General features: G+C 53.8%; 8 protein-coding genes across 8 annotated transcripts; 3 read left to right on the top strand and 5 right to left on the bottom strand.

The window, feature by feature from the left end:
* Nucleotides 1-544: 544 nt before the first annotated feature.
* M409DRAFT_55392 (uncharacterized protein) lies at nt 545-2,031 on the bottom strand (the record flags this gene model as incomplete). The annotated part of the gene is made up of 3 exons (XM_033812992.1): nt 545-1,318; nt 1,377-1,493; nt 1,549-2,031. 3 exons carry the CDS (start codon nt 2,029-2,031, stop codon nt 545-547), a joined length of 1,374 nt encoding a protein of 457 aa, XP_033666935.1.
* A 288-nt stretch (nt 2,032-2,319) lies between these two features.
* Nucleotides 2,320-3,445, bottom strand: M409DRAFT_66936 (uncharacterized protein; the record flags this gene model as incomplete). The annotated part of the gene is made up of 2 exons (XM_033817173.1): nt 2,320-2,540; nt 2,596-3,445. 2 exons carry the CDS (start codon nt 3,443-3,445, stop codon nt 2,320-2,322), a joined length of 1,071 nt encoding a protein of 356 aa, XP_033666934.1.
* Nucleotides 3,446-3,603: 158 nt separating this feature from the next.
* M409DRAFT_66935 (uncharacterized protein) lies at nt 3,604-5,670 on the top strand (the record flags this gene model as incomplete). The annotated part of the gene is made up of 1 exon (XM_033817172.1): nt 3,604-5,670. One exon carries the CDS (start codon nt 3,604-3,606, stop codon nt 5,668-5,670), a length of 2,067 nt encoding a protein of 688 aa, XP_033666933.1.
* A 1,128-nt stretch (nt 5,671-6,798) lies between these two features.
* On the top strand, nt 6,799-9,644 carry M409DRAFT_23771 (uncharacterized protein; the record flags this gene model as incomplete). The annotated part of the gene is made up of 2 exons (XM_033806939.1): nt 6,799-7,173; nt 7,230-9,644. The coding sequence occupies 2 exons, from the start codon at nt 6,799-6,801 to the stop codon at nt 9,642-9,644; spliced, it is 2,790 nt and encodes a 929-aa protein (XP_033666932.1).
* A 730-nt stretch (nt 9,645-10,374) lies between these two features.
* Nucleotides 10,375-11,882, bottom strand: M409DRAFT_55388 (uncharacterized protein; the record flags this gene model as incomplete). The annotated part of the gene is made up of 2 exons (XM_033812991.1): nt 10,375-11,497; nt 11,617-11,882. 2 exons carry the CDS (start codon nt 11,880-11,882, stop codon nt 10,375-10,377), a joined length of 1,389 nt encoding a protein of 462 aa, XP_033666931.1.
* Nucleotides 11,883-12,754: 872 nt separating this feature from the next.
* M409DRAFT_23769 (uncharacterized protein) lies at nt 12,755-16,615 on the top strand (the record flags this gene model as incomplete). Its single annotated transcript, XM_033806938.1, has 1 exon — nt 12,755-16,615. The coding sequence occupies one exon, from the start codon at nt 12,755-12,757 to the stop codon at nt 16,613-16,615; it is 3,861 nt and encodes a 1,286-aa protein (XP_033666930.1).
* A 530-nt stretch (nt 16,616-17,145) lies between these two features.
* M409DRAFT_55386 (uncharacterized protein) lies at nt 17,146-17,817 on the bottom strand (the record flags this gene model as incomplete). The annotated part of the gene is made up of 1 exon (XM_033812990.1): nt 17,146-17,817. The coding sequence occupies one exon, from the start codon at nt 17,815-17,817 to the stop codon at nt 17,146-17,148; it is 672 nt and encodes a 223-aa protein (XP_033666929.1).
* Nucleotides 17,818-18,068: 251 nt separating this feature from the next.
* M409DRAFT_23767 (uncharacterized protein) lies at nt 18,069-18,759 on the bottom strand (the record flags this gene model as incomplete). The annotated part of the gene is made up of 2 exons (XM_033806937.1): nt 18,069-18,678; nt 18,737-18,759. The coding sequence occupies 2 exons, from the start codon at nt 18,757-18,759 to the stop codon at nt 18,069-18,071; spliced, it is 633 nt and encodes a 210-aa protein (XP_033666928.1).
* Nucleotides 18,760-24,165: the final 5,406 nt, after the last annotated feature.

Genomic DNA, 24,165 nt, shown 5'->3' with positions numbered 1-24,165 from the left:
ATGGCTTTGAATGAATGAGTGAATGAGGCATTTCCCCCGGCGGTGACCAGCTCAAGAGGCTATCTGACATGAGCTACCGGCAAGTCTCGAAGTCCAAGCGCCAATGTTGCAAACCAGCAGCCCGACACCTTTGCCTTGGGAGTGGACAAGAATCTGCCGAAGCAAACGCAAGCAGGCTCCTAGCAATGAGTTTGTCCTCCCAGAAACATCTCTTTGGCCCGTCTTTTCCTCGGCGTCACTCCTACAGACCCACTCTAGAGGCTTGTCTTTACTGCATGTCAGTCCTGGGGATCCCCGTGGATTGCCAGTGGAGTCCCCAGATTCCACTACCAAGTTATTGGTTTTTTAGCGCTGAAATACATTAGCCTCATGGCTTCGACATACGCAAAGAGGTATAGCTTGGGCAACATGTGCGAAACTGTGTTGCCATGTGCACTCAATATGGAAGCCACTTGCCACGCTTCTTGAGCGGTATAAGATGTCTGTGTCCATCCTCGTAAGTCAGATTGATCAGCCAAGCAGCTTTTTGTCTTCCCTTCTCTTGCTACCGGTCCTGTTCAATCGTCATGGCGGAGAAAGACATCCACATCGCTGCCCAGCATCTCGACTCTGAGGTCATCTGTGAGAACAGCAACCAATTCGTTGACGAAAATCTCAATGATGTCAACCTCAACAACAACACCAGCGCAAAGATCACATTGGTCCCGACGTTCTGAATGCGAGTAGAGTACGGGTTCGGTGGCATCGCAGCCAAAGTGGAAGGGTGCCGTACAGTGGCTGGTGGAAAATTGGTCCTGGTCGTCCGATCGCCAGGCACGTACTGGCTCGAGGGGAATCTCGATGTTTTGAACCGCTGCTGAAGCCCGGCGTCCGGTGGGTTGGCTGCAGTACATGTAGTCTGGTTGCCAACAACGTGCGGGTTTGGGAGCAACGTGGACGGAAGGAGCTGCTGTCTCGAAGTTGAATGACGGCCCAGATAGCTCCTGTAAGCCTCGAATTCCGGTGGCGGTGGCAGCGTCATGGCGCGTTGCGCGCGGTCGTTGGTCTCGAGGAAGTCGGGGTTGAAAGCAAACGGCTGGAGCCCACCTAGGTCTGCCTGCATGACCTCCTCCCGTTGCTGCTGTCGCTGCTCCTCGTCGTGCTGAGTTCCCTGAGAAGCGATGGAAGTGTTCCGCTGCTCCCCTTTCAAACGTTTTTGGCGAATGCTGTTGCTGAGTTTGTAACCGACTTTCAGCGTCAGCATGCCCCCAGGAGATGCCACGACGTCGTGGAGGCGTTCGGTGTTTTTGAGGACGGGAGCGGAAATGCAGGAACAGGTCTGTTTCGAACGTTAGTACGCATGCTCCGGTTGTGGTAGACAGCTCGGGACGACTCACGGAGAGGTATTGAATGACCAGTTCCAGCCTTGCAGAGGTTTTCATGGTCGCTACCTGCGACACACCGAACTTTGAACTCTTCAGGAGGCCCTTCTCCTGCAGGTCAAGCACTTCGCGCTGTGAAAGTAGTCAGCGTCGGTTGCACAGTGTCCTCAGGTAGACAAAAATTTACCAAAATGAGCCAAGCCTTCTCGACGTTCGCGTCGTCCTTCAGCAGGCCCGGCAGCCGTCCATCAAACGACGTCCATAAGCCTTTCCACTCTTCGACTGACATCCCCTCGATCATCGGGTGGTCGGTGATCTGGGCATGTAGGGCGCTCAGGATCTTGATCGCCCATTGTATCTCGCTGTTCTTGACCTCCTGGATGTCGTCGTCATCTGGAGCGACAAAAATGCGTCGCTGGGGTCCTGTTGCCTCTTCCATGCTCAAAAGGTGCCTGAAGTGACGAGTCGGAGTAGGTGGAATGGTATTCTGATCGGTTGGACGGGCTTTCTCGATCCTCTGTTGAGGTGGCTCGAGCGACGCAGCCTGTGGCATCTTAGTGCCATTGATGGCTACGGCGCCTCCTTCGGTCGAGGTGTAGGTGTTGCGAGCAGCGCCGTCCTCTTGAGGCTCGGTCTTAACATTGACCTGATCGTGTGGTAGAGAAGACATCGTCCTGCTGTGGTTGTTGCTTTCCTTGGAGTGTGACAAGTCTGGCGAGCAGGTCCTTCAGATATATAAGAATGCTGGGTAAGTGAATTGCGGCTGCCTTTTGCCTAAGTTTGAACACTTCTGCCACATTCGAGACCTCAATACAACGGCCATAAAGGTTCTGGTCACGTCCTGGCAGGCATCAACTTGAGACTTGAAGAAGTCTTTGATGTGAAGGACGTTGGAGTATGCATGTAAGCAGTTGGGAATGCGTTGATACAGTATGGTCAATGTACAAGTATGCGTACTTTAATGCACAAGTCCTCCATAGTACACGCCACGAACGTCGACCATCTTCCGGCCTCTGGCGCGTGCAATCTCTTCGGGAAGGCGTTGGTTGGTAAGAGCTTGGAAAGCGGCCTTGACGACGTTCATCTTGTTGCGAGAGCGAGGCGTTCGAGCAGCAAGGTCTGAGATTCCAGCAGCACGGGCGAGTTCGAAGATGAGATGCTGGCAGCGATTGCCAAAGCCTAGAAAGAATACACGTGAGCAGGACTGACTGAAGCAGAGACTGTGCAGGCTTACCAGGCGGTCTCGAACTTAGCTTCACAATAGAAGCTCCGACCTTTCCTTCCACTTCGCCAAAGATTGTCCGCTCCTCATACCTGGGAATGGGCTTCATATTCCTAATGGCGTTCATCATCGCCTGCCGTCTGCCGTCCTCGTCTTCCGCAGCTTTGCCCTCTCCAATACCAAGCATGCCATCCTGGTTGCCAGCAATAGTTAAAAAGTAGAGCGACTGAATCTTGCCCATTCGTGTCTGGTTCACCACACGATGAGAGACTAGGTTTTTGACTCTGATCTTGCGAATTGCCTCTTTGGTGAGGCCAGTTTGTTGTGAAAGTCGCAACAATCGAGGATCTTCCTCTTCCTGATCTTGCTTACTCCCACTCTTTGACGACTGTGGCCGGCTCCCTCCCATTGCGTCGACTAAGGGCTGGAAGCCTTCCTCCAAAGGCGCGCCTGTCGATGGGAGACGGTCCAAACCGGGGCGCTGTGTCGCAAAGTCATCGATGTAGTCGATTCGCATGGGGTCTGTCCTGAAGCGGCCCTGGGTCATCATATCCGTCGGGTCGATGGCCTTTTCTCCCTCTTCAATGGCCTTCATCTGCTCAGGGGTGTACTTCCTCGCCAGCAACCTCTTCTCTCGCTCGGTATACGGTTTCAGGTGAGATGCCAGAGAGTCGACTTCAGTTTGACGCGCTTCCGACACGCCCATGTCTTCGGCCTTGATGTTGGGGTATTTGCGATTGGGTCGTTTTCGTAGTTGGTTTGCGGGAGTCGTGTGGAAGCTGCGGCGCGCATTGGGGACGGTCTGCGATACGACTGATTTGATGCGACATGATAGACACTGATATGTCTTTGAGGACGACATTTTGGCGTGTTTGGCTGGTGAGGTGTAGTTGTCGTCGCTGGTGTGAGAAAGGACGAAGTCGACTCGACTCCCCAGCCAAGCCCAAAGCTTCGCCGCGGAGGTTTGATGGACCCCATCTAGTGCAACCTCACGTTAACATCACCTACATTCCCACCAACATGGCATTGCCGACGGCCGCTGCACGGAATCTGGCATGCCACAGCTGCCGACAATGGATGCTGCGGTCATTCATTTCCAGTATTGGTGGCCAGGCCATCTCGTCGACCAGCCGAAGAGCCTTCTCCACTCCACGGATGCGACTGAATGAAGCACGAGAACGACCTCAGAAAGAAGAGCGAGAAGAGCAGATTTCAAGCGATACAGACCGGAAGTACTCGCCACTGGCCGAAGGGAAAGAGTCAACGCACGATGGTCAAGAACAAAGTGCACACGTGCCTTGGTATCTCCAAGTGGAGTCTCCCATCCCAGAGCAAGAGAACAGCCTGTTGGCTCGACAAAAGATACCCGATCTACCAGAATATCCTCCACCAATGCTGCAGCCTCTTCTTGAAAGAATTTCTGTCGAGCTGGGAATGGACGATCTGTCCCTGCTTGACCTCCGAGGCCTCGATCCACCTGCTGCTCTCGGCGCCAATCTTCTCATGATCGTTGGAACTGCTCGATCAGAGAAACATCTCCACTTCTCGGCTGACAAACTATGTCGATGGCTGAGATCTGAACATAGATTGTCTCCATATGCAGACGGACTGCTAGGAAGGCAAGAGTTGAAGTTGAAGATGCGAAGAAGAGCAAAGCGTTCGAAATTACTATCAGCGGTGGGTTCAAAGGCGACTGCGGATTCAGAGCTGTATGAAGGCATCAGAACAGGCTGGATCTGCGTCAATCTTGGCAGAGTGGAAGGCGGCGACTTGCCCAAGTCTGAGGAAGAGCTGGCGCGAGAGGCGAATGTGGTTGGATTTGGAACACAGACGAGTGGAGCGAGGATCGTAATTCAGCTCTTGACGGAAGAGAAGAGAGGCGAAATCGATTTGGAGAAGCTGTGGACCGCTGTGTTGAAGAAGTCGACGAAGGAAAAGGAAGCAATGCAGATGAAGGAGGACAACGAGGGAGGTGATGAGGAGCAGCACGGGCAAGAGAACCCATCGAGCCCACAGCACGATGCTTCCAGTCTCGCTCAGAGACCTGCTTTTGCTCAACAACAGGCTCGCGCATTTCACACGTTGTCACGACGACCCCTCGCCGTTCCGACAGTCTCCAGCACGATTACGGGCCGAAATCCTCCAACACAAGACGAGAGTCCAGCCGGCGAAGCAATGTCTGCACACTCGATATCTACGTTGAACTCTGCATTGGACACTCTCGCACGCATGCCGCATGAGTCGGCTGTGGCTACCCTTGGCGACGACTTCATGTCTCCTGCAGCGATTGAGGGTGTCGAGACTGCTCGGAACTTTGCCGTGGCCGGCACGTCTGATTTTGTTCAAGCCTTCAATGCTGCCATGCCGCCATTTCCAGAAACGGCTCACTGGCACGCCCATGTCCAATTGCTGGCCTTGGCGTATCGCTTTGGCCATCCAAATGTCTACAACAACACACTCCTAGCCGCTCTACAGAACATGGTCGTTACTGGAATGGTGCCCATGGAGCGGAGCTACATCTCTGTTCTGGGTGCTTTACTCGGCAAAGTCGATCGCAGTAGCCCGGCTTTTGAGTACGACATGGAACCCATCTTCGATCTTTTGGAAGAGATGGAGCATTATGGGTACAATGCATTGCGTCCTGAAATCCTTGAAGCCCTGCACCGCGCTTTGGTCGGCCCTCCAACGACTACAGAGCGGACCACATTGCAGTCACTGGTGCCCGCGCTCGGCCTCGCCAGGCTCAAACGACATTTGGCCACTGCAGACGTGAAGAAGTTCTGGCAGTCGTGGAACAGCTTTCCTCGTCGACTGATACCTCGCTCGGTAGAGATGTATGTCGTACTATACGACGCGCTAGCAAGCGAGAACATGGCCCTGGACTTCCACCGCACGCGGAGTGCTCTTACCTACTGGATCCACGAGATGGAGCACGAGGCAGATCCGGTCACGGTTGAGAATGGAGGCGTGGAGCTTGCCATGTCGCTGTTCAAGGCGATTAAGTATGTCGATCCGCTGGCTGAGATCAAGGAATGGAACGATGTGAGGGGGAAGTGTGAGAAGGTGCTGAGGGCGGCTCTTCAATGAACGCTAAACATCTTATGTATCCCCGATTGTTAACATATGTCCAGGCCACTTGATTGAGGATCGATGGCATTGCGACAGGTTGAGTAGCGGGGATAGCACAGCCAATGAACACTTCTCCGACTTCACACTACCATGCTGCCAGCAATCCTTCCGATGGCAGATCCCATCTGCATTAAAATGTGGCTTTCCTTCCTGCTATCGCGGCTCCTCATGGTCCCATGCCATATCACGCCCTGTTCCGACGACCGTCATTCTTATTCCTTCCAAGCTCCATTACTTCACTCAGCGCAGCCTCCCTCTTCCAGCTTCGTATTTGGCAAATGTCCACCGGCCGCTGTCTCCGGCGCTGCTCCGTCGCTCGCATTCCATGACAGCTCCGCGGCCTTGCCCCAGACATATACGAAAAGCAAATGCACCGTGATAGCAGCAAATCTTTGGGTAAGCAAGAATGCCCGCGAGGAGACTTGATATCAGGTAACAAGTTTGGCAACGTCAGCGAACCTACCAGATTTCTGTAGAAGTACAGCTCCGAAGAAAAGCCAAGCAAGTCAACGAGTTACAAAGCCTGTACTTGAATAGAGACGTAGCGTTTTTTCGTCAACGTTCTCATTTAGAGGAAGGGCGTTGATAGCAAGCTGAGCTTGTGAGGCCGTCAGCTAGAGCAGGCTGAGATGAGGTTCTGACATGCCGGTCTGCAGCCATATAGACATGCTAATTCTACAAGTTCGGAGGCTCGTGCAGAATTGTGAGTGAATGTTGATACTAGGTCGTACTATATCATCAAACGAGACAGTATTTTCTTGCGTCATTCCGGAGCGGAGATCGACAAGCACAGCCCGCCGGCGCGAACCTGTGGAGCAGCGTCGCGACCTGCGGACATGGAAGTGTGTTCGACTGCGTTTGTACTTTTGGGATAACATTACCGCCCGGTAGACTGCTTCATCTCAGACCAGACGACACGCGGTGCCTGGACAAGAGCGCCATGTCGCCGGATCGACTCCCATCCCTCCGAAACGATCGATAGAAGCACCCCTCGAACGAACAAACAGCTGGCGATTGATTGATAGAAGCCTGGAAACAATACCATAGACGTTCTAGGCATTGCGTGTTTGGTGTGGAGATACAGTCATGGAGTCACCAAGCAACTCGTCGTTGCTGCCCTCGGCCATGGACCTCCTCATGGCCTTTCCTCGCCTAGCACAGCGAGCACCAGAGTTCATGGACAACATCGCTGGGAAGATCTTCAATGGCGGCAGCGTGATTGCTGATGCTACGGCCCACTCCACCACCGTCAACTCGACCATCACAAACACGAGCAACGCATTTGTGCAGAGTACCGCCTCGACCTTGGAGTCAACATTCAGGGAGGCTTGGAGGACAGCCGCGGAAGAGGAGAGCTCGTCCTTGTTCATGAGCATCGCACACGGCATTGGCAAGGTCAAGCAGTTTGGCGGCATATTCTCGTACTTGACATCAAGATGGGCTTTGACAACGTTTACTGCGGTAAGTTACGGTCGAGACAAACAAGAATGGGCAAGGCGGGGGCTGACATGCCGCAGGCCATTATCCTTAACCGTACCCAGTTCTATGCCTCCTCGCGCGAGCACCTTCGACTTCGCTTCCACATGCGTTTGGCCTTGTATGCGGTCCCCGTAGCCTCGTTTCTCATGCAACTCATGACTATCCTGCAAGCCATGAAATGCCAGACCTCGCCCGACTTTGCTCAAATCCGATACGGCGACCCGCTCAAGAATCTCGCTATTGACTTTGGTGGTGAAGGTGGCTTTTTGTACAACTTGAGTTCTACGCTGTTGTTTTGGCAGGACGATGCTAGCTGCTGTAACGCACGCAGCATGTCGTTGGTCAGCTTGGACGACGACAAGAGCGCGCTGCGTGGGTCTTTATCGCTCCTCTACTGGTTCTTCCTCACGCTCTGCACCAGTCAGCTCTTCGAAACGCTATCTTGTGCACTACAGGGAAAGCAGCCGATGCCAGAGACCGGGATGACGATCTTCGAGCACTCCCTGGCATTCGCGGAGTGCGAAGCCATGATTAGCAGTGCACTCGGCTTTGGCTTCTTCGGTATCAAATCTGGAGACGCACCCTCAGGCGAAAACTCTGGCCCACTCGTCCATAGATCGGAGATCCTTCAGCGTCTGAATGTGCCTCCAGAAGTCCTTCTGGTCTGTCTCATCTCATGCTTCAGCCATCTCAGCAGTGCCACCCTCGCCGTTGTGGGGCTCAGGCACAAAGTACGACTTGTCAACACTGCCATCTGGGCTTGCTGCTACATGGCCGCTTTCGTGTGGAGCTTCACCAAGATACTGATGAACCCTATCGAACAGATTGCCGACCTGGGTGTTTTGCGATTCCCTACCGTTTGCGTGGTCGGCTTCATACCACACCTGCTGATCTTGGTCGGCATCGTCGTCTGCGGAGCGATCTATGGACTGGCACTGTTCGTCACGGCACTGTCCGTCCCATCGGATGCTGCAGAAGGCCTTTCGTTTCGGCAGAGGCTGGCTTGGGCTTACAACAATCTCCAAGCCAACGTACAGTTCTCGACCAACTCCTCTATCCGAATAAAGATGTCGGAAGACTTCTACACCACACTTCTCAAGATTGGCTTCAACGTACTGACAGCCGCCAGCGAGGCAGTATACCTTAACGAGGGCAGCCAAATACATGTTGCACCGATGACATGGATTGAGCAGAAGCGGATTGACGAGATAGCAGCGAACATGGACAAGCGTAAGACTCCTGCAGTGCCTTCAGAGTTGCTTGGCGAGGGCATTGCGAGGGGTCTTGGCTTCATCGATCATCAAAACGCTGCTATTGGCCGATCACCCTACGCGCGAGAGCGCAAGTCGAGACCTACCAAAGCTGAAGGCGATAGACCGAATGGGTCTGAACTGGATAGTGGCCTCGGACTTACCCAGCGGAGGAGCAGGATGCAACTGACATTTGATTTCATAGCCGGGATCTTTTGGCTTGTTATCGGCTTGCAGGCGAGTCTTTGCTTGAACATGCTCCGGAAACTTGGCATTGAGCATCGACCTGCTTGGTTGCTGAAAGCAGCTGGTGTTGCTGAGGGGTCGAGACGTCCATCAGCGCACAATCGTCCTAGGCAGAGAGATGCACTCGAATTTTACATGCTGAGTGATGATGGGACGTACTCGCTGCCCACGGACAACAACTTCGATGTTGAGGTTGAGACTCGGCGGAGAGTCATTCAAGCTGGCACATATCAAGGCGAACCACATATCGCGGATGAGGTCTATCGCTGGTGGCGAAATGGCGGCCGCTTCGGAGACATGGACGCAAGTGGAGACTTTGAAGTCCTCTCCCAGCAAGATGATGATACGACGAGTGTAATATCGATGTCTACAACAGCAAGTACGACAGATAGCCAGGAGGATAGCGGAAGAAGAACACCGACACAGCTGGATCCATTCGGCGATCGTAGTAGAGAGAGCACCCCTGCGTCTGAAGCAGGCTTCGACATGGGATCTCTCGCTCGATTGTTGAATCCTCAGACGCTTGCCGATCGTGAGGAGGCTCGACTTCTATCACACAGCCTTCAAGCCGACCGCCCGATGACACGAAGCCAATACCGCCGCAGTATGGACCGCACTCGCGCTGAACTTCTATCGGGCCTGCGCAACTCCACCACCCAGCCGTCGTCCGAACAAGACGAAGAAACCGATCTCGAACACTTCATCCTCTCCCAACGCTCCAAAGCCAAAGCCCGCGCCCACAAGGCCAACACCTGGGAATCCGGCGCCGAAGGCATGGGCGAGGGCGGCCCGCAGTGCGTGGTGTGTCAGTCCTGTCCGCGAACAGTCTTGGTCTGGCCATGTGGATGTCTGAGCATGTGCGATGATTGTCGCGTCGGGCTTGCGGCGAGGAATTATACCAAGTGTATTTGCTGTCGGACGGATATTGCGGCTTATTCGAGGTTGTATGTTCCTTGAGGTTGAGAATTTTTAAGAGATGGGTGTTGTGAGGTGCATTGGGAGTGGGGTTGGGATTGGGATCGATCGAACATAGCGATGGTGTTGAATCAAATTAAGTGTAGCGTGTGATGAATAGTATATTATCGATATCAGAATCGCAGTATTCCTTCTATTCGACATTTAAGGTCTGTCTGAATCTTAGTTTTGTATATCTTCTATTTGAAAATCTCTATTGATGTATCAACATAGTCGATCATCCGTTTGTGTCTCAACCTAAAGTCTGTTTTCTCCTAAAAGAAAAAAAAAACATTCACACCAACATCCCCTCGACAACTTCTCTCCAAATCCCCTCCGCCACTCAAAAAACTTCAAAAATAACATGGTTGGGTCCTTAATATTGACAAGGGTGGGATTTGAACTGCCTTCTAATCAGAACGTTGATCGAGAGCCAGTAGTTTGGTTGATGAATGCTCACCCCACGAGGCAACGCCACTGCGGATTCTGCTTAGAGTAGAGACCTAAACGCAGCTCCATAACCACTCGGACACCTTGCCGGGATTTTCCGATGGAATTTGGTTTTGGATTTATGTAGCTATGGGTTTGGGGCCGAGGATTAGCCGTGCTGACTTCGTTCTATCATGTGCTCCTTACAGGAGTGGATAGGAGGTTTGAGGCAGAGGTAGTGAAGTAGGTAGAGTGATTCGAAGCATCGTTATTATTTACTTTTTGAGTCTTTTCTTTCTAGTGTCTAAAACTCCCTCAACCACTGTAGATAGGTCTTTGCGTCCTCTGCTTTGACGCCTTCCATTTCCTCCCGGACTCCTAACATGCTCACTTTGCCGCCAGACTCGGTACTCTGTCCATCGCCTTGAAATCTCCATCCTGAAAGGAGTTTCTCTAGGCCTGCGATGGTTTCTGCTTTGTCTTCGATCAAGAGCGAGATGGCGTCGTAGCCTCCTGCTCCTGGGACCACTCCTCCAATTACGCCGGGCACTTTCTCGCATGCATCCAGGAGTTCGGTCTGAGCGGGCGGTTCGATGGGAACGTCGCTTTTCTCAGACATGAGGCGAATCAGTTTGCGGATGTGTGTGAAGCATTCTGAGAGTTTCGTATAATTCTTGTCGCTGCCGCCTTCCGCAGCGTTTTTGAACTCTGCAGCAAGTGCTTCATTCGCGGCATGAAGATCATCCCAGATTGCATTCGCTTCCTCTGGTTTCTCCTTTCTCCAGGACAAGACTTGCTTTACCATCCCAGGCGTTTTGCTTCCACATGAGACATCGCACATGATAAGCCGAAGACCCTTTGGGATCTTGACGGCGTCCTTGTGGATTTCCGTATCCCAGCGTAGACCATGGTGATTTTCTTCGACGATATCCTGTATCTCTGACGCAAATTTCGGGACTCCCGGCTCGGCATGGCTGGTGAGCAGAGCAGGCGAGAAACGTCGGTAGAGACAGGTTCCATAGACAGCAGAAGCAACATCAAAGCCCGATCCAACCTTGCCTTGAGCGGCGCAGTGAGCTGCCTGGGCGAGGTTGTGGAGACGCCGCTTGCTGGTGTTGGTGATCAGATCAAACTTGGACTTGGGCAGGTAGTAGGTGAGAAGAGCGGCAGTGACTGCGGTGACCAGAGCAGCAGACGATCCCAGACCGGTCTTTGGAGCTTTGGACAGAGGGACCGCGAATTTGTGAAATCTGCGCTTGGAGGAGCCATTGGATATGTCGGCTGGGGTGGAATAGTAGTCGTTGTCAGCCAGAACTGTGATGGCTGAGGGGGTGATGTTGGGGCCTGCCAGGCTGGTAATGTAGCTCAAGACATAGCTGAGAGTGGTCTCGATGAAGGGATTGCGATTGAGATTGAGATCGGCGTCCCTGTAGCATGCGGTTGAGTAAGTGAGGGTCTTGTCAAGGTGCAGAACAAAAAGACAATATAACTTAGGGTTGAACGACGAAAGCTACTCATGTTTCTAATCAGCACCAGAAATACTTACGCTCTCAGGTGTGTAACCTCAATGCCGCCATCCCTCTCAGCCAGCCGGTAGCCATACTCCCAGACGGCATCGAGGAATTGGGGCGAGTTGACAGTGATCTCGTTAAGAACAATGCCATTGCTCGTCGGAATATCCTGAATCAACACGTGGATACGAGCATCCAGTCCAAAGACCAGACCAGTATACTTGCGATCCAATGCCAGATATCCGCCGGCCAGCAGGACTTTGCCTGGGGCAGAGACGGCGACAGGTCCGTTGTGACCCATCCAGTCGGAGAGCAGTAGAACGGCTCGGCCGGGGAAGTGTCAGGCAGACACGTGGAGATTGGAGTTAAGAGTGGACGGGCAGATCAATGATGAGCGGGCGGTGGAAGGGGAGGAGGAGGCCTTCCGGTTCCTGGCGTTGTACGAGTGGCAGATGACCAGAAGATTCGAGGGGCACTGCTGACGGCCCAGATTGCAGGAATCCGCTAGGGGATTTTGCGGCTTGCTGTTTCGTGAGGGAGACGTCGTCTTTCTTCGATTTCTTGCCTCGCAGTTGGGATATGTGTGTCGTTCAAGATGGCAGATGCCCTCGCATACCGAGTGAATGTGTCGACTAGTCCAGGAGTTGCATCGAAGGCTGCATGAAGCCGGCGGGTGGTAGCGGCGAGGTTGGCAGAGGTCGGGGAGTCCGCCAAAACGACCCGCTAGCGGCACGGGAGGCACGGAAACACCAAAGCCCGACGAAATCGAGCAGGGAGCATTTGATGCGAACGCGGTTAGACGTCAATCAAATGCGCCATGAATAGTCAGCCCGCCAGGCATCCCCTTTGCGTGTCGGGGTTATCAGATGCTGCACCGTCAAAATCCAGCTCGAGTCCTGGCCTTGGCTACTGGTGATTCATAGAACGCATCGCTCCTCTCTCAGGCACCTTTTCTCTGACCACCCACCACACCTCCTCTCCCCAATCAACTAATCCACCCCCCTTCTGGATCGCGCGTTTGTTTGACGACTGCCGTGTCGTCAAATGAACCTGCACCCGCGCCATATCCATCCCATCCCCGTAGGTCACGACATCCATCACGAGACACGACACGCGCACTGATTCTCTTCGCAGTCTCTCCCTTCCCAACTGAAGGGTTTCCACATCACCTAAATGCCTTACGTCAAGCCCACCGTCCACCTCTCGCGTATTGCTGGCACCGCCCTTAAGTCTTTCACCCACGGATACGCCCAGACCGTTGTCGCCGCATCGCAATCCAGCTATGCTGCTCAGAACACTTCGGCCGCGCCTCTCGCGGACACCTTGATCGGTCGCTTCCGGAAGAGCGAGAAGAGTAGACTTCAGAATGTCTACAACCACGTCGAGGCCTCTCGCCAGGCCAGCTCGAGTGCCGTCCCGACCACTCGTCCAGAGACCAGCCACAACGACTCCGGCCTAGACAAGTACTTTGATGCCTGGCAGAAGCATCAGCACAATGGAACCAAGGAGTGGCAGCAGTTCCAGTTTGCGCGCCGAATCGAGTGGCAGCCACCGTCAGTCATCCCAGGCCAGAGTCAGGAGGTGGCAGATGTTGAGCATGAGAGCGTTGGAGAAGAGTTTGCCGCGCCTGCCCTCAAGCGCTCATACACCACTAGCGCTCTCGACAACTTTGGCAAGGCCTTCATCAATGATCTGGAGGCAGAGGCAGTCGCTCTTGAGCAGGTGAACAATGCTATCGCGGAAGAGATTTCCAAGGCCAAGGAGGAGTCAGAGGACGGCTTGACCATCCGAGCTGCTTCTCCATCTGCGACTTCCCAGGTTGTGGAGTCTTTCGAATCCGAGCCACGATCAGACAGCCCTGCCACCATCTTCACCCCGAGCGAGAGCTTTTCGAGCGCCGAGTCCGTCGAGAGCGAGACCTATACCGAACACATCCTTCAGCTCGCCGAGAACAAGCAGTATGGAGATATCCCAGCGGCCTTCCAGAGCATGCTGCGCGCTGGCGTGCAGAAGCCATCGCAGGGAGCCTACCGTGCACTACTTAGCTCTGCCATTGAACTCACCCATGGCAAGCACCAGAAAGCACCAAAGGCACTCGAAGTCTACTCAGACATGCTGAGGAGGAGAGTTACGCCTGATGCAGTGACATATGGCATGCTCATTGAACTCCTGTCCGCCAGAGCGTCGGAGTCGGTCACCATGAGGAAGGCTTTGGAGCAGCGCCTTACTCGGTACGGTGGTCTCGAGGAGCCTGGCAAGTTCATGTTCCGCTCAAGCCAGTCTGAGCACACCATGCTCGTTGAAGACAGCTCGCTTTCCATCGCCCTGAAGATGTTCGAGCGAGCAATCGCCAGCACTTCTGAGCCACTGCCAAGCGAGGCATGCGCGTGCCTTGTCATTGCGAGCGCCGAGCAAGGTCGCGTGGAGGACATGACCCGTGTCTACCAGTACATGGAGGAGCAGTCACTTGAGCCGTTGACCGCCATCTACGCCCCGATGATTGCCGCTTTCGGTATTAACGGTGACCTGAGGAATGCGGTTGAGGTGTACGACGAGTATAAGGAGCTGGCTGTGGCCAACAACTCTGGCAAGAACACCATTGCCCGGATTGACAACCAGATCTACGCTGCACTCATCAAAGCATACGGATCTGCAGACAGATTGAAGGGTGGCTTGAAATTCTTGGCAAGCATCCAGGCCGACATTGAGAACCCCAAGGAACTAGAGAAACTGCGTGAAGTAGTTGCTCTTGAAGCCCTTCTCCCACTGGCCCTCAAAGACACCACCTTCAAGGACGCCTTCGACTTGACTGGATCTCTCACCGGACACGCCCATACCGCTGCTCTGGCAACCATCGCCACGACAGCTGCCGACAAGAACATCCCAGACATCAGCCTTCGCGCTTTCGACACCCTTGCTCAGCATAGTAAAGACCTTGCTGAACCAAGCATGGCAATGCTCGCCATGCACGTACGCAACGCCAACGTCGAGGCTGCCGAGCCATTCTGGCGAATCTTGGAGGCGGCTCCTGTCACTCTTGCATTTATTGAACCCACGACCATGCGCGCTGTAGCACTCATCGGCATTGGCCAAGCTGAGCGCGGCTTGCGCCAGAGCCGACGCATGTTCGCACGAATCCGCGAGGTCCAAACCGAAAGCCAGCAGGCCGAGACTGCTGAGCACATCGACGAGGCAATCGAGCTGATTGGGACCTTCATGCTCAAGAGTCAGGCGACGCTGATGCCAGAGGCCAGTCTGGAGCTGCTGCGAATGATGACCGAGAATGGCAGTCTTATTGCGCCGATTGCGGAGCACTTGGTCGCGCGCTTTGGTCCAGAGCACATTGCCCGTCTCAACCAGGCTGACTTGGAGTTCTTGCTGCGAGTGCAGAGTGGCATGATCTTGGATGAGATCTCAACTGAGATCGCTGGCCCTGCTCGATTCGGCTGCATGTTGGAAAACATCGTGTCGCGATCCCTGATGCCTGCCGCTGAGACGGAGGTCCTCCTTGAGAAGACCCTCATCAACATCGACCGCGCCGAATTGTCGAGGCTCTGGAACAACTACCGCTACCCAACAACCCCAGCACTGTACCAGCCCTCGCCGTTCACTCCCGTGGTTCCCTACCAGCAGGCTCCTACCTCGTTCGAGGATACCTACGATCCATATGCCAACCGCACTGATGTCAAGGGTTCGAACCTGATCAACGAGCTTCTCGAGAAGCCACATGGCCGTCGCATGAACGAGGCTTTGGCCAAGTTCCGCAACATGCGTAGGGTCGGACGTATCCCTCGCATGTTCACATACGGCAAGCTGATTGAGTCGGCTGCCAAGGAGAACAACCTCAACCTCGCCCACGATATTCTCGAGATGGCCAAGCAGGACGTTCCGTTCGATGCACGCTACCGCGTTGTCCGCTTCGGCTGGCAGCAGATTCTGGACCACATGGTCGCCGGATGCCTCAACATCGGCCGCCGTGACCTAGCTGCTCGCTACCACCAGGACATGCTCGACATGGGTTTCGCTCCATCTGCCAACACGTTCGGTCTGTACATCACCACGCTCAAGGAGAACACCAAGACATTCGATGAGGCCTCCGAGGCCGTGAAGATCTTCCTTCGAGCCAAGGCTGAAGGTGTCGAGCCATCGTCATTCCTCTACAATGCTCTCATTGGCAAGCTCGGCAAGGCACGACGCATCGACGACTGTCTGTTCTACTTCGCTGAGATGCGCAACCTCGGCATTCGCCCAACTTCGGTCACCTACGGCACGATTGTCAACGCTCTCTGCCGAGTGTCTGATGAGAAGTTCGCTGAAGAGATCTTTGAGGAAATGGAGTCCTGCACCAACTACAAGCCACGCCCAGCTCCTTACCACTCTTTGATGCAATTCTTCCTCAGCACCAAGCGCGATCGTAGCAAGGTCATCTCTTACTACGAGCGCATGCGCGGCAAGGGTATCGAGCCAACGATCCACACCTACAAGCTTCTGATTGACACCCACGCCACGCTCGAACCTGTCAACATGACCGCAGCCGAGGCTGTCCTCAGCGACATGAAGGCAAACAACGTCCAACCCGAAGCTGTCCATTACGCCTCGCTTATCCACGCCAAGGGTTGCGTTCTGCACGACATGGAAGCCGCCAAAGCTCTCTTCGACCAGGTCATCTCTGAAGCCAAGATCACTCCTCAGCCATGCATGTACCAAGCGCTCTTCGAGAGCTTGAACGCCAACCACCGTTCTGCCGAGTGTGAGCCTCTGTTGGCAGACATGGCTGCTCGTCGTGTCGACTTCACCCCGTACATTGCGAACGCTCTCATCCACGGCTGGACCCTGGAGAAGAACATCACCAAGGCTAAGGAGGCTTTCAACCGCGTGCCACTTTCGCGCCGCGAGCCTAGCACCTACGAGACCATGGTCCGCGCCTACCTCGCTGCTGAGGACCGCGATGCTGCCAAGACTGTTGTTCGTGAGGCCCTGAGTCGGGGTTACCCGAGTGCCGTCGCTGGCAAGATCGCTGAGCTGGTCCGCTAATCAACCTGACTTGTGCTTGGGATCTGGCGTTTCTACTTCTTTCACACCCTCTCTTGGATCGAGATGACGGGTCTCTTTTGTCACGGGCACATACACACTAATGCATGCTTGACGGCTGTCTGATTTTAGCGATGGAGTCTGGCGTTCACCGGAAACACACAAAATACAAAGACCGCCCTCTGCAACGGAAGATGCGAGGCGCTGGCTGGCTGGGTTCTGATAGGTTTCGAAGATGGAAGAGGACAGCCGCTGCCGAGCGTCTTTTCTGCTTGATGGGCATGCGTGAGCTGAAGCTGGGATATGGAGGAGTTGCTTGCTTGCTGAACCTGTACAATTAGATGGATACCCCACACGAATCTCTGCTCTGCTGGATCTATGACTCCCTCGCTCGTCGAAAGACGGAGGGGGTGGATCTGGAGTTTCCTTTTCAACGAATGAAATGGAGTTAATACCAAAAACTTTTCACTTTCTCATGTCTTCAATCACTCTGTTGTTGTTCTCGCTGCCCTGCAACCCCCCATTTCGCATCCTTATGCATCGCTCTCCAAATCCGCCGTACTCATCATCCCCAGCGACTCCACCAACCTCGCCACTATCGCAGCATCGCACTCAGCATGCCGCCGAAAGTGACGCCACGCCGTCTCCTCGTACTCGCCCATCACCACCGGCGCAATCGGCACCTCTTCCTTGCATACCTGATAAACCTTGCCGTCGGAGTACTTCCCGTTGATGATCATTTTGGTATGCTCCTCCTCACGGCCGAAAAACATATGGCCGGGGTTCTGATCCACGGGAAGATGTGTGAGGTACATCCGTCGCCAACTGCTGTCGACGTGAGGCGGGCGTTGCGGCGTCGAGCGGTAATCGCAGGCGAAAGTGTAGGTTATCTTGAGCTTGGGACCGCGTTTTCCGTTGAGGGTGGTGAAGGTGAGGTTGGGGACTTTGTGGACGAGCGGGTTGATGCCTTCGTCGTCGTACACGGTCGCTCCGTCTTTGGGGGCCAGCCGGAAGAAGAGCTTGCGTTGGAGGTGCAGGGAGCCGGCGATTGTGGATTTGAATTGGGTGTTGACGCGTTGGCTGAGGAGGAGGGTTTGGTTGGAGAGGTTGAGGAGGATTTGTTCGAGGAGTTCCGCTGTGGCGATGAGGCGGTGGGCGGATGGGGGTTTGGTGGGTGTGGACTTGTTGGCCGTGGTTGGAGTCATGGTGAGTGAGTTGGGTGGTGGCTATGCTTGTTGATGCGTTGGTGAGGTTGAGTGGAGAAGAGATAATGAAGACGAGCTTGAGGAATGTGCATGTGAAGGGAATGAAGCGACGCTGGCTTGGCGATCACATGAAAGTCCTTTCACATTACGAAGGAGTCTCCGTGTGCTACACAAAACTCCTCATCACTTTAATCAATCTCCGATAGTCCGACCCCAACCTTTGCTCTTTCCTGCGTTTACGAACTCTTCCATCAACCATGTTCTTGTCGCACGACTATACCTCCGCTCGTCCTCTCCCAGTAGAAGCTACCAGACCTAAGATGCAGTCGTACCAGATACGGGCGCCGCTCCAATGCCCGTACATACTCGTCCCTGCCCTGCGGCGACTCGACATCGTAATCCTCCTTCCGGATCTCTGGGCCCGTATACAACTTGAGCGCTTTGCAGATCTCGTTCTTGGAGCTCGGCAGGCCATGCACAAAGGCCATGCGTCGCCAGCTACCCATTCTAAACGTGTCCCGTACTGGCTTCTCATCGACGGAAATATCGAATTGGAAAGACTTTTCTGGGTCGGCACCGCTACTTTCGAGAAGCAACTCTCGCTGTTGGCGGAAGATGAGTAGGGGGTTGATTCCGCCTCCGCCGTACGTCGTCGCACGGGACGCCGGTGCCTGTCGAAAGAACAGAGCTTCTTGAAGGTAGGTGGAGTCGTCGATAACTGCCTTTGTGCGTTTGCAGACGCGTTGGCAGCGAAGGAGCGTTGGCATGTCGAGGTCGAGGAGAGTCTTTTCGAGAAGAGTCTTTTCGAGAAGCTCGAAGGTGTTGATGAGCTTCTGGCCAGCGGGAAAGCGAGTGCTCGCACTGTCGAGTTTTGTTAGTTTGTCGTTCGATTCGCTACCGATGTGTTAGGGGTAAGTACCCTTCGTCTGGGTCTTCGGGCATCTTTGAAGATGGTGTGACAGGTAAGTGGTATGAGAAGCTTGGCTGTCAGTTTGCGGTGAAGTCAGAACGCATGTGCAAACGGAGCCACGCTAGCGGATCAAAATTGAAAGCACGGACTTCTTTTGGGAAGGAAGCTGCCAAGGGCCTTGTTTTGATCGAGATTGAGTATTCGTAGTTCATTGACACACTTGTTCAACCCCATGTTCCACCGCCTCCTCTGCCTTGCCTCTTTTGCGCACTCAGTCTCCAGTCATCCTCATTCGCAAACCGATTGTGGAGAGGCTGGATTCTCTCCGCTCGTTTCCTCTTACTCATGCCCATCCCATCCTTGCCTGCAACCTTGAAGAACGTCGGTGCAGCTTCGACCAGCCATTTCGGCTCAATAGCTGTGACGTTGTGCATGTATTCCCTCGTCGTTTCAACCAACGAATGGTAGATGACATGCTCTGCCGCTTTGCCGAACAGCGCCGAAGCAGGATGCATATACACTGGCGTCCCTTCGACAAGGGTCTTGTAACCTTCTTGGGGATCTTTGCGGGCACTATTGCGAAAGAAACCAGAGCAGAGCGCCTGCCGAACGCGGAGTGTGTCTCTACCGCAAGAGACGACACGGAGACGATGGCGCTCGAGAATTTGCACCAGCTGTTTCCTCACATCTTCGGCGCGACGCATGTTCCTAGGTTGGATGAAGTTCTCAAAGCACCATGCATCGTTTCGTCCGGCATTCTTCCAGCCATTGTAGACATTCAGCAGTGTCAGGTGGTCACCCGCGGGATCGTGGAAGCGGGCCTTCTTCTGATCAGCTTGTTGCTGCTTGTCCTTTGGCCTGTGGAAGACGGTCTGCACGGCTGAGATCATAGCAACGATGGACAACATTTCATCACTGCATCCCAACTCGACAGACATAATGAGTGACTTGGCGAGAGCAGGATCCATGGGGAAGTCAGCCATTCGACGGCCCAGGCGTGTTAACAGACCCTCGTCATCTAGGGCCGAGAGCGCATAAAGCTCTTCCAAGGCCGTTAACATCGTGTTTGTAGGTGGAGGGTCCATGAAGTCGAATCCGAGCAGATCGTTGATGCCCATTGCCTTCAACATCAGAATCGTGTTTGATAGATTCTGTCGCTGAATCTCCGGAATCGTGGCGGGTAACATCTCTGACTGGAAAGCAGTCTCTGTATAAAGTCTAAAGCATTTGCCAGGTCCTGTCCTTCCAGCACGTCCAGCACGCTGTTTGGCTTGCGCCTGGGAAATGGGAGTGACTTGCAGTCTGTCCATACCCAGCTTGGCGTCATATGCAGTCTGCTTCACGAATCCAGGGTCAACCACAAAGTAGATGCCGTCAATCGTAATACTCGTCTCTGCGATATTAGTGGCAATGACGACCTTCCTGCCGCCTGGTGGAGGTGGCTCGAAGATTCGACTTGCAGTCTCCGATGGCAACGCACCATAGATTGGCAATATCACCATTTCAGGAACAGCTGGTCCCAGCGCCTTCATTCGTTCGTAGAGAATCTCGCAACTCGTGTCGATCTCTTCTTTACCAGTCAGGAAGAGGAGGATGTCTCCAGGCTTCTCCGTCAAGTGAATCTGCATGACAGTCGTGAGGGCAGCATCGAGGTAGTCACTCTCCGGTTCCCTGCTGTACATAATCTCCACGGGGAACGTTCGACCTGGTATGGAAAGAATTGGACATTCATTGAAGTAGGTCGAGAACTTCTCTGCATCCAAGGTAGCGGATGTGACAATCAGCTTCATGTCCGGTCGTTTCTTCAATGTCTTCTTGAGCAGACCGAACAGTACATCGGTGGCGATCGTCCGTTCGTGGGCTTCGTCAAGCATGATCACGCTGTACTTGTTGAGTTCTGGATCAAGCAGAATCTCACGCTGCATGATGCCGTCTGTCATGTACTTGATCTTCGTGTTTTGGGATGTCTTGTCCTCGAAACGAATAGTGTAGCCGACTTCTTCTCCTAGTCGGCAGCCAACTTCATCGCTGACTCTCTGCGCAACGGACATGGCAGCGACACGACGAGGCTGGGTACAGCCGATCATGCCGCTGTTCGCAAGGCCGTCTTCTGCAAGGTATTGCGTAAGTTGGGTGGTCTTGCCAGATCCGGTGTCGCCCACGACGATGAGAAGCTGATACTGCCGGACGGCTTCCAGAAACTGTTTCCGCATCTTGTAGGCTGGCAAGCTTTCTCTTTGCTCCTTGATCGAAAGCAAAGTCCTCTTTCCAAGCTCGCCACGTCCGGATTGAATCTTCTTCCACTCAGGCACCTCCATAGCGCCAGTGCCATTGCCTTGTCTCTGCGATCGCAAATCACTTGCAAACCTGCGCTCACTTGGTGCCACCATAGGATCGTTCCACTCCTGCCCAAGATCGGTCTTTACGGCCTCCTTGTCTGCCTTGTCTTTGACTTCTTGTTGTCTAAGATCTCTTCGTTCTTTCGCAAGCACATCTCCTTGCATAGCAGCCCTGTTCATACTGCCATCAGGTGCCTTGATGACTCGAATGGGCGACAGCTCGAGAGATTGCTTGGTCTGTCCAGCCAAAAACGGTGGCTCTTCTTCTCGCACCTCAATATCGACATCCTCTTCTTCCTCAATTTGCTCGCCGTTCACTGCGGCATTGTATTCCTCGTCCAGGTCAGGATAGTCTGCCGCCTTCACGACACCAGAGGCTATGAGCTGTCGTATCTCCCATCTTTCAGGACTCGTCATGCGCTTGCGCGGACGCCTGCCATTCGAGTTGTTATCAATCACAGGGACAGCGTTCTCCAAGCTGTTCGAGCCATTCAGTCCAACTGCGTTCGCTCCAGTTGCGCTCTGTGTCCTTCTGCCAGGATTGAGGTCCTGTCCTGTCACTTGGTCCACCTCAGCCATGCTCAGACTTATCCTCTTATCCTGCACTTTCATGACCTTGACTTTCACCTCTTGACCGCGCGACACTAGGTCTCCAGGATGATTCACTTTGTGGTCTGCCATGGCAGAGACATGGACGAGACCGTCCACCTTACCCTTGACGCCTCTGAGATTGACAAACACTCCAAAGTCCTTGACACCAGTCACGAAACCGTCGTATGTCTTGTACAACACCGGCGCATCATCCTCTTCAACCTTGCTCGGTCTCTCAAAAGAATCCCGCCTGCTACGCCTCTTTCGGTGTTCCCTGTCTTCTCGATCTGACGGACGATGAGATCGTGTTCGGCCGAACTCGTCTTCGAATAGGTAGTCGTCGTTTCGCGAGCGCTTCGCAGGTGGCTCTGGAGAACGTCTCTTCTCTTCCTGACGCACGGGCGACACGCTCCTCTTCCGTCCGTTTGTCTTGCCAGGGCCTGCCATAGACTCTAAGAGCGCGAATGTGTCATCCATAGCATCCTCCTCTATGGGCTTGTCTGGGATCGCCAGTCCCCGAAACTTCTCGCTCTTGCCATGTCCGTTGCTGGAGTCGCGTTTCGAATCGTCGGCGCCATTGGAGGACTTGTACTTGGGATGCATGGTGCGAATAAGGCGGTCGATGCTCTCGACAAGCGAGCGAGGGAACTCATACTCGCCCAGCTTGTCCGCAAAAGCGTCCAGGTTGGCGCAAGAAGCGTGCTCTGCAATGACAAACTCTGCGATGGTCTTTTCCGAGATGCCCATGTAGTTGTTGATTTCGCTGGTGACCTTGGAAACCAGTGAGAGAATCTCCAACTGCTCGAGATCGTCCATGATGGCTGTCTTGACGCCGGTAGCGTCGTCGGCGCAAGTTGCTTCGTGGTATCAGGTTCGGTTGTGAGTGAGTTGATGCGGCGACATGTGGAGCGGGGCGGACTGAGCTCCGTTCGATGCCAAGCCAAGTTGATCTCGCTGAGTATGGTTGAGGGGGTAATCTGTTTGGTACATCTCCTGATCAAAGATCTCGATGGCTCTACTTTCATGTGAGGATCATGACAACATCCGCAGCTTCTACACTTTTCAATCCAGCCTTGCCATGAATAACCGAGCCTTTCGGACTGGAGACCGTGTCGTGGTTACAGGCTAGCGCAAACCTTGTTTCGATGTCGCTCTCCTGGCTGTGGGCCTCTCAAACTTCCACTCTGTACTACCTTCTACAATCAACACCTTTCAAATCGACTCCCACAGATTCCGTATCTTTGTCATATGCTTTCATCCAAGGCTTCCGGCATCACTCTTACATGAGGCGCCACCATGCCTTCCCCTCCACCGTCCCACTCGCCGATTTCTCCCATCGTGGAGCCACGCCTGAGCGATTGCTGACATCACTGCGTTTCATATCCGACGCCATCATAGCTGCTGCTACGAGTCAGCTCGAGAAATGTTGCCATCCCTTGTCGAGTCTTGACTACTGTTGGAGAAGGAGCGCTCACTGAGACTCCATCCGCTCCTCGATCGATTTGTCCGTGGTTTAAGAAGTCTCGAGTGCCCATCAATTGAGTTACCTATCTTCTGCATTATTCTGCATTCGCTTGTCCTGCACTGCCTTTCTCTGTTTTTCTGCAATCCACGCCCTCTTGTACTCCACCTGGCAAGAGGCGATGCAATGTAACGCGTTCTCGAGCGCTGCCCTCCTTGGATCTTCGACAATCGAGTATGGACGGCAGATGTCGACTTGACTTTGAATCTCTCGTTGGAAACCCGATCCACGGCCACTGTGCAGCAGGTCCCCAGGTCGGCACAATGCAGAATCTGTTCATAATCAAAAGTACAGCCGAATCCAATCTACAAGACGTCAACCATGATTGTAATGCTGGTGTCGATCTAGCCAGCCGATTCTTGCACGTGTTTCCAACAATATTCGGCACCTCAACATGGCATGAAAGCTTTCCAGTACTGCTAGCTCGGCCTGACCTTACTCTTGGAGTGGACCAGTCGGCCATTGTGAACACATTGTGAGTGTATGCGAGGCTGCTGACAACTTAATCAAAAGAAATGTGCCGCGGCCGTTGAAGTAATGGTGTCAAACTTCCACCCAATACAGGACAGACAGAAAGAATGCAATGAGAACTTTACAGAGAGCTGGCTACCACCAGACCAAGCACAACCAATCCAGGAAACTAAACCCCAGATACAGGTGCAATCTTGGCAACATGACCCGGAATCTCCGGCAGCACACTGCGGCCGAGCCCTACGGTGGTTGACCGTGCTTCGAAATCCGACAGAACAAATCAACACACCGACATCCACGCAACGCATGCATGCGTGTTACCTTACTTTCGATCGCCCTGTGCGTTGGTCTCACACTTCGCATCGTCCGGCCAAGTCTCGAATGCCAAACGACAAGGTCGAGTCCAGACAAATTGCCAACGCGCGTAGAGAATTCAAAAAGTCGCAAGCCGCTCGCATGATTTACTCTGTTCAATACTCGACGACGAGGTCGTTTGGATGAGCCTGGCAACGTTG

The sequence above is a fragment of the Zasmidium cellare genome (assembly GCF_010093935.1).
Source record: "Zasmidium cellare ATCC 36951 unplaced genomic scaffold M409scaffold_20, whole genome shotgun sequence".
Lineage (NCBI taxonomy): Eukaryota > Fungi > Ascomycota > Dothideomycetes > Mycosphaerellales > Mycosphaerellaceae > Zasmidium > Zasmidium cellare.
This window is presented reverse-complemented; position numbering and strand designations above follow the sequence as displayed.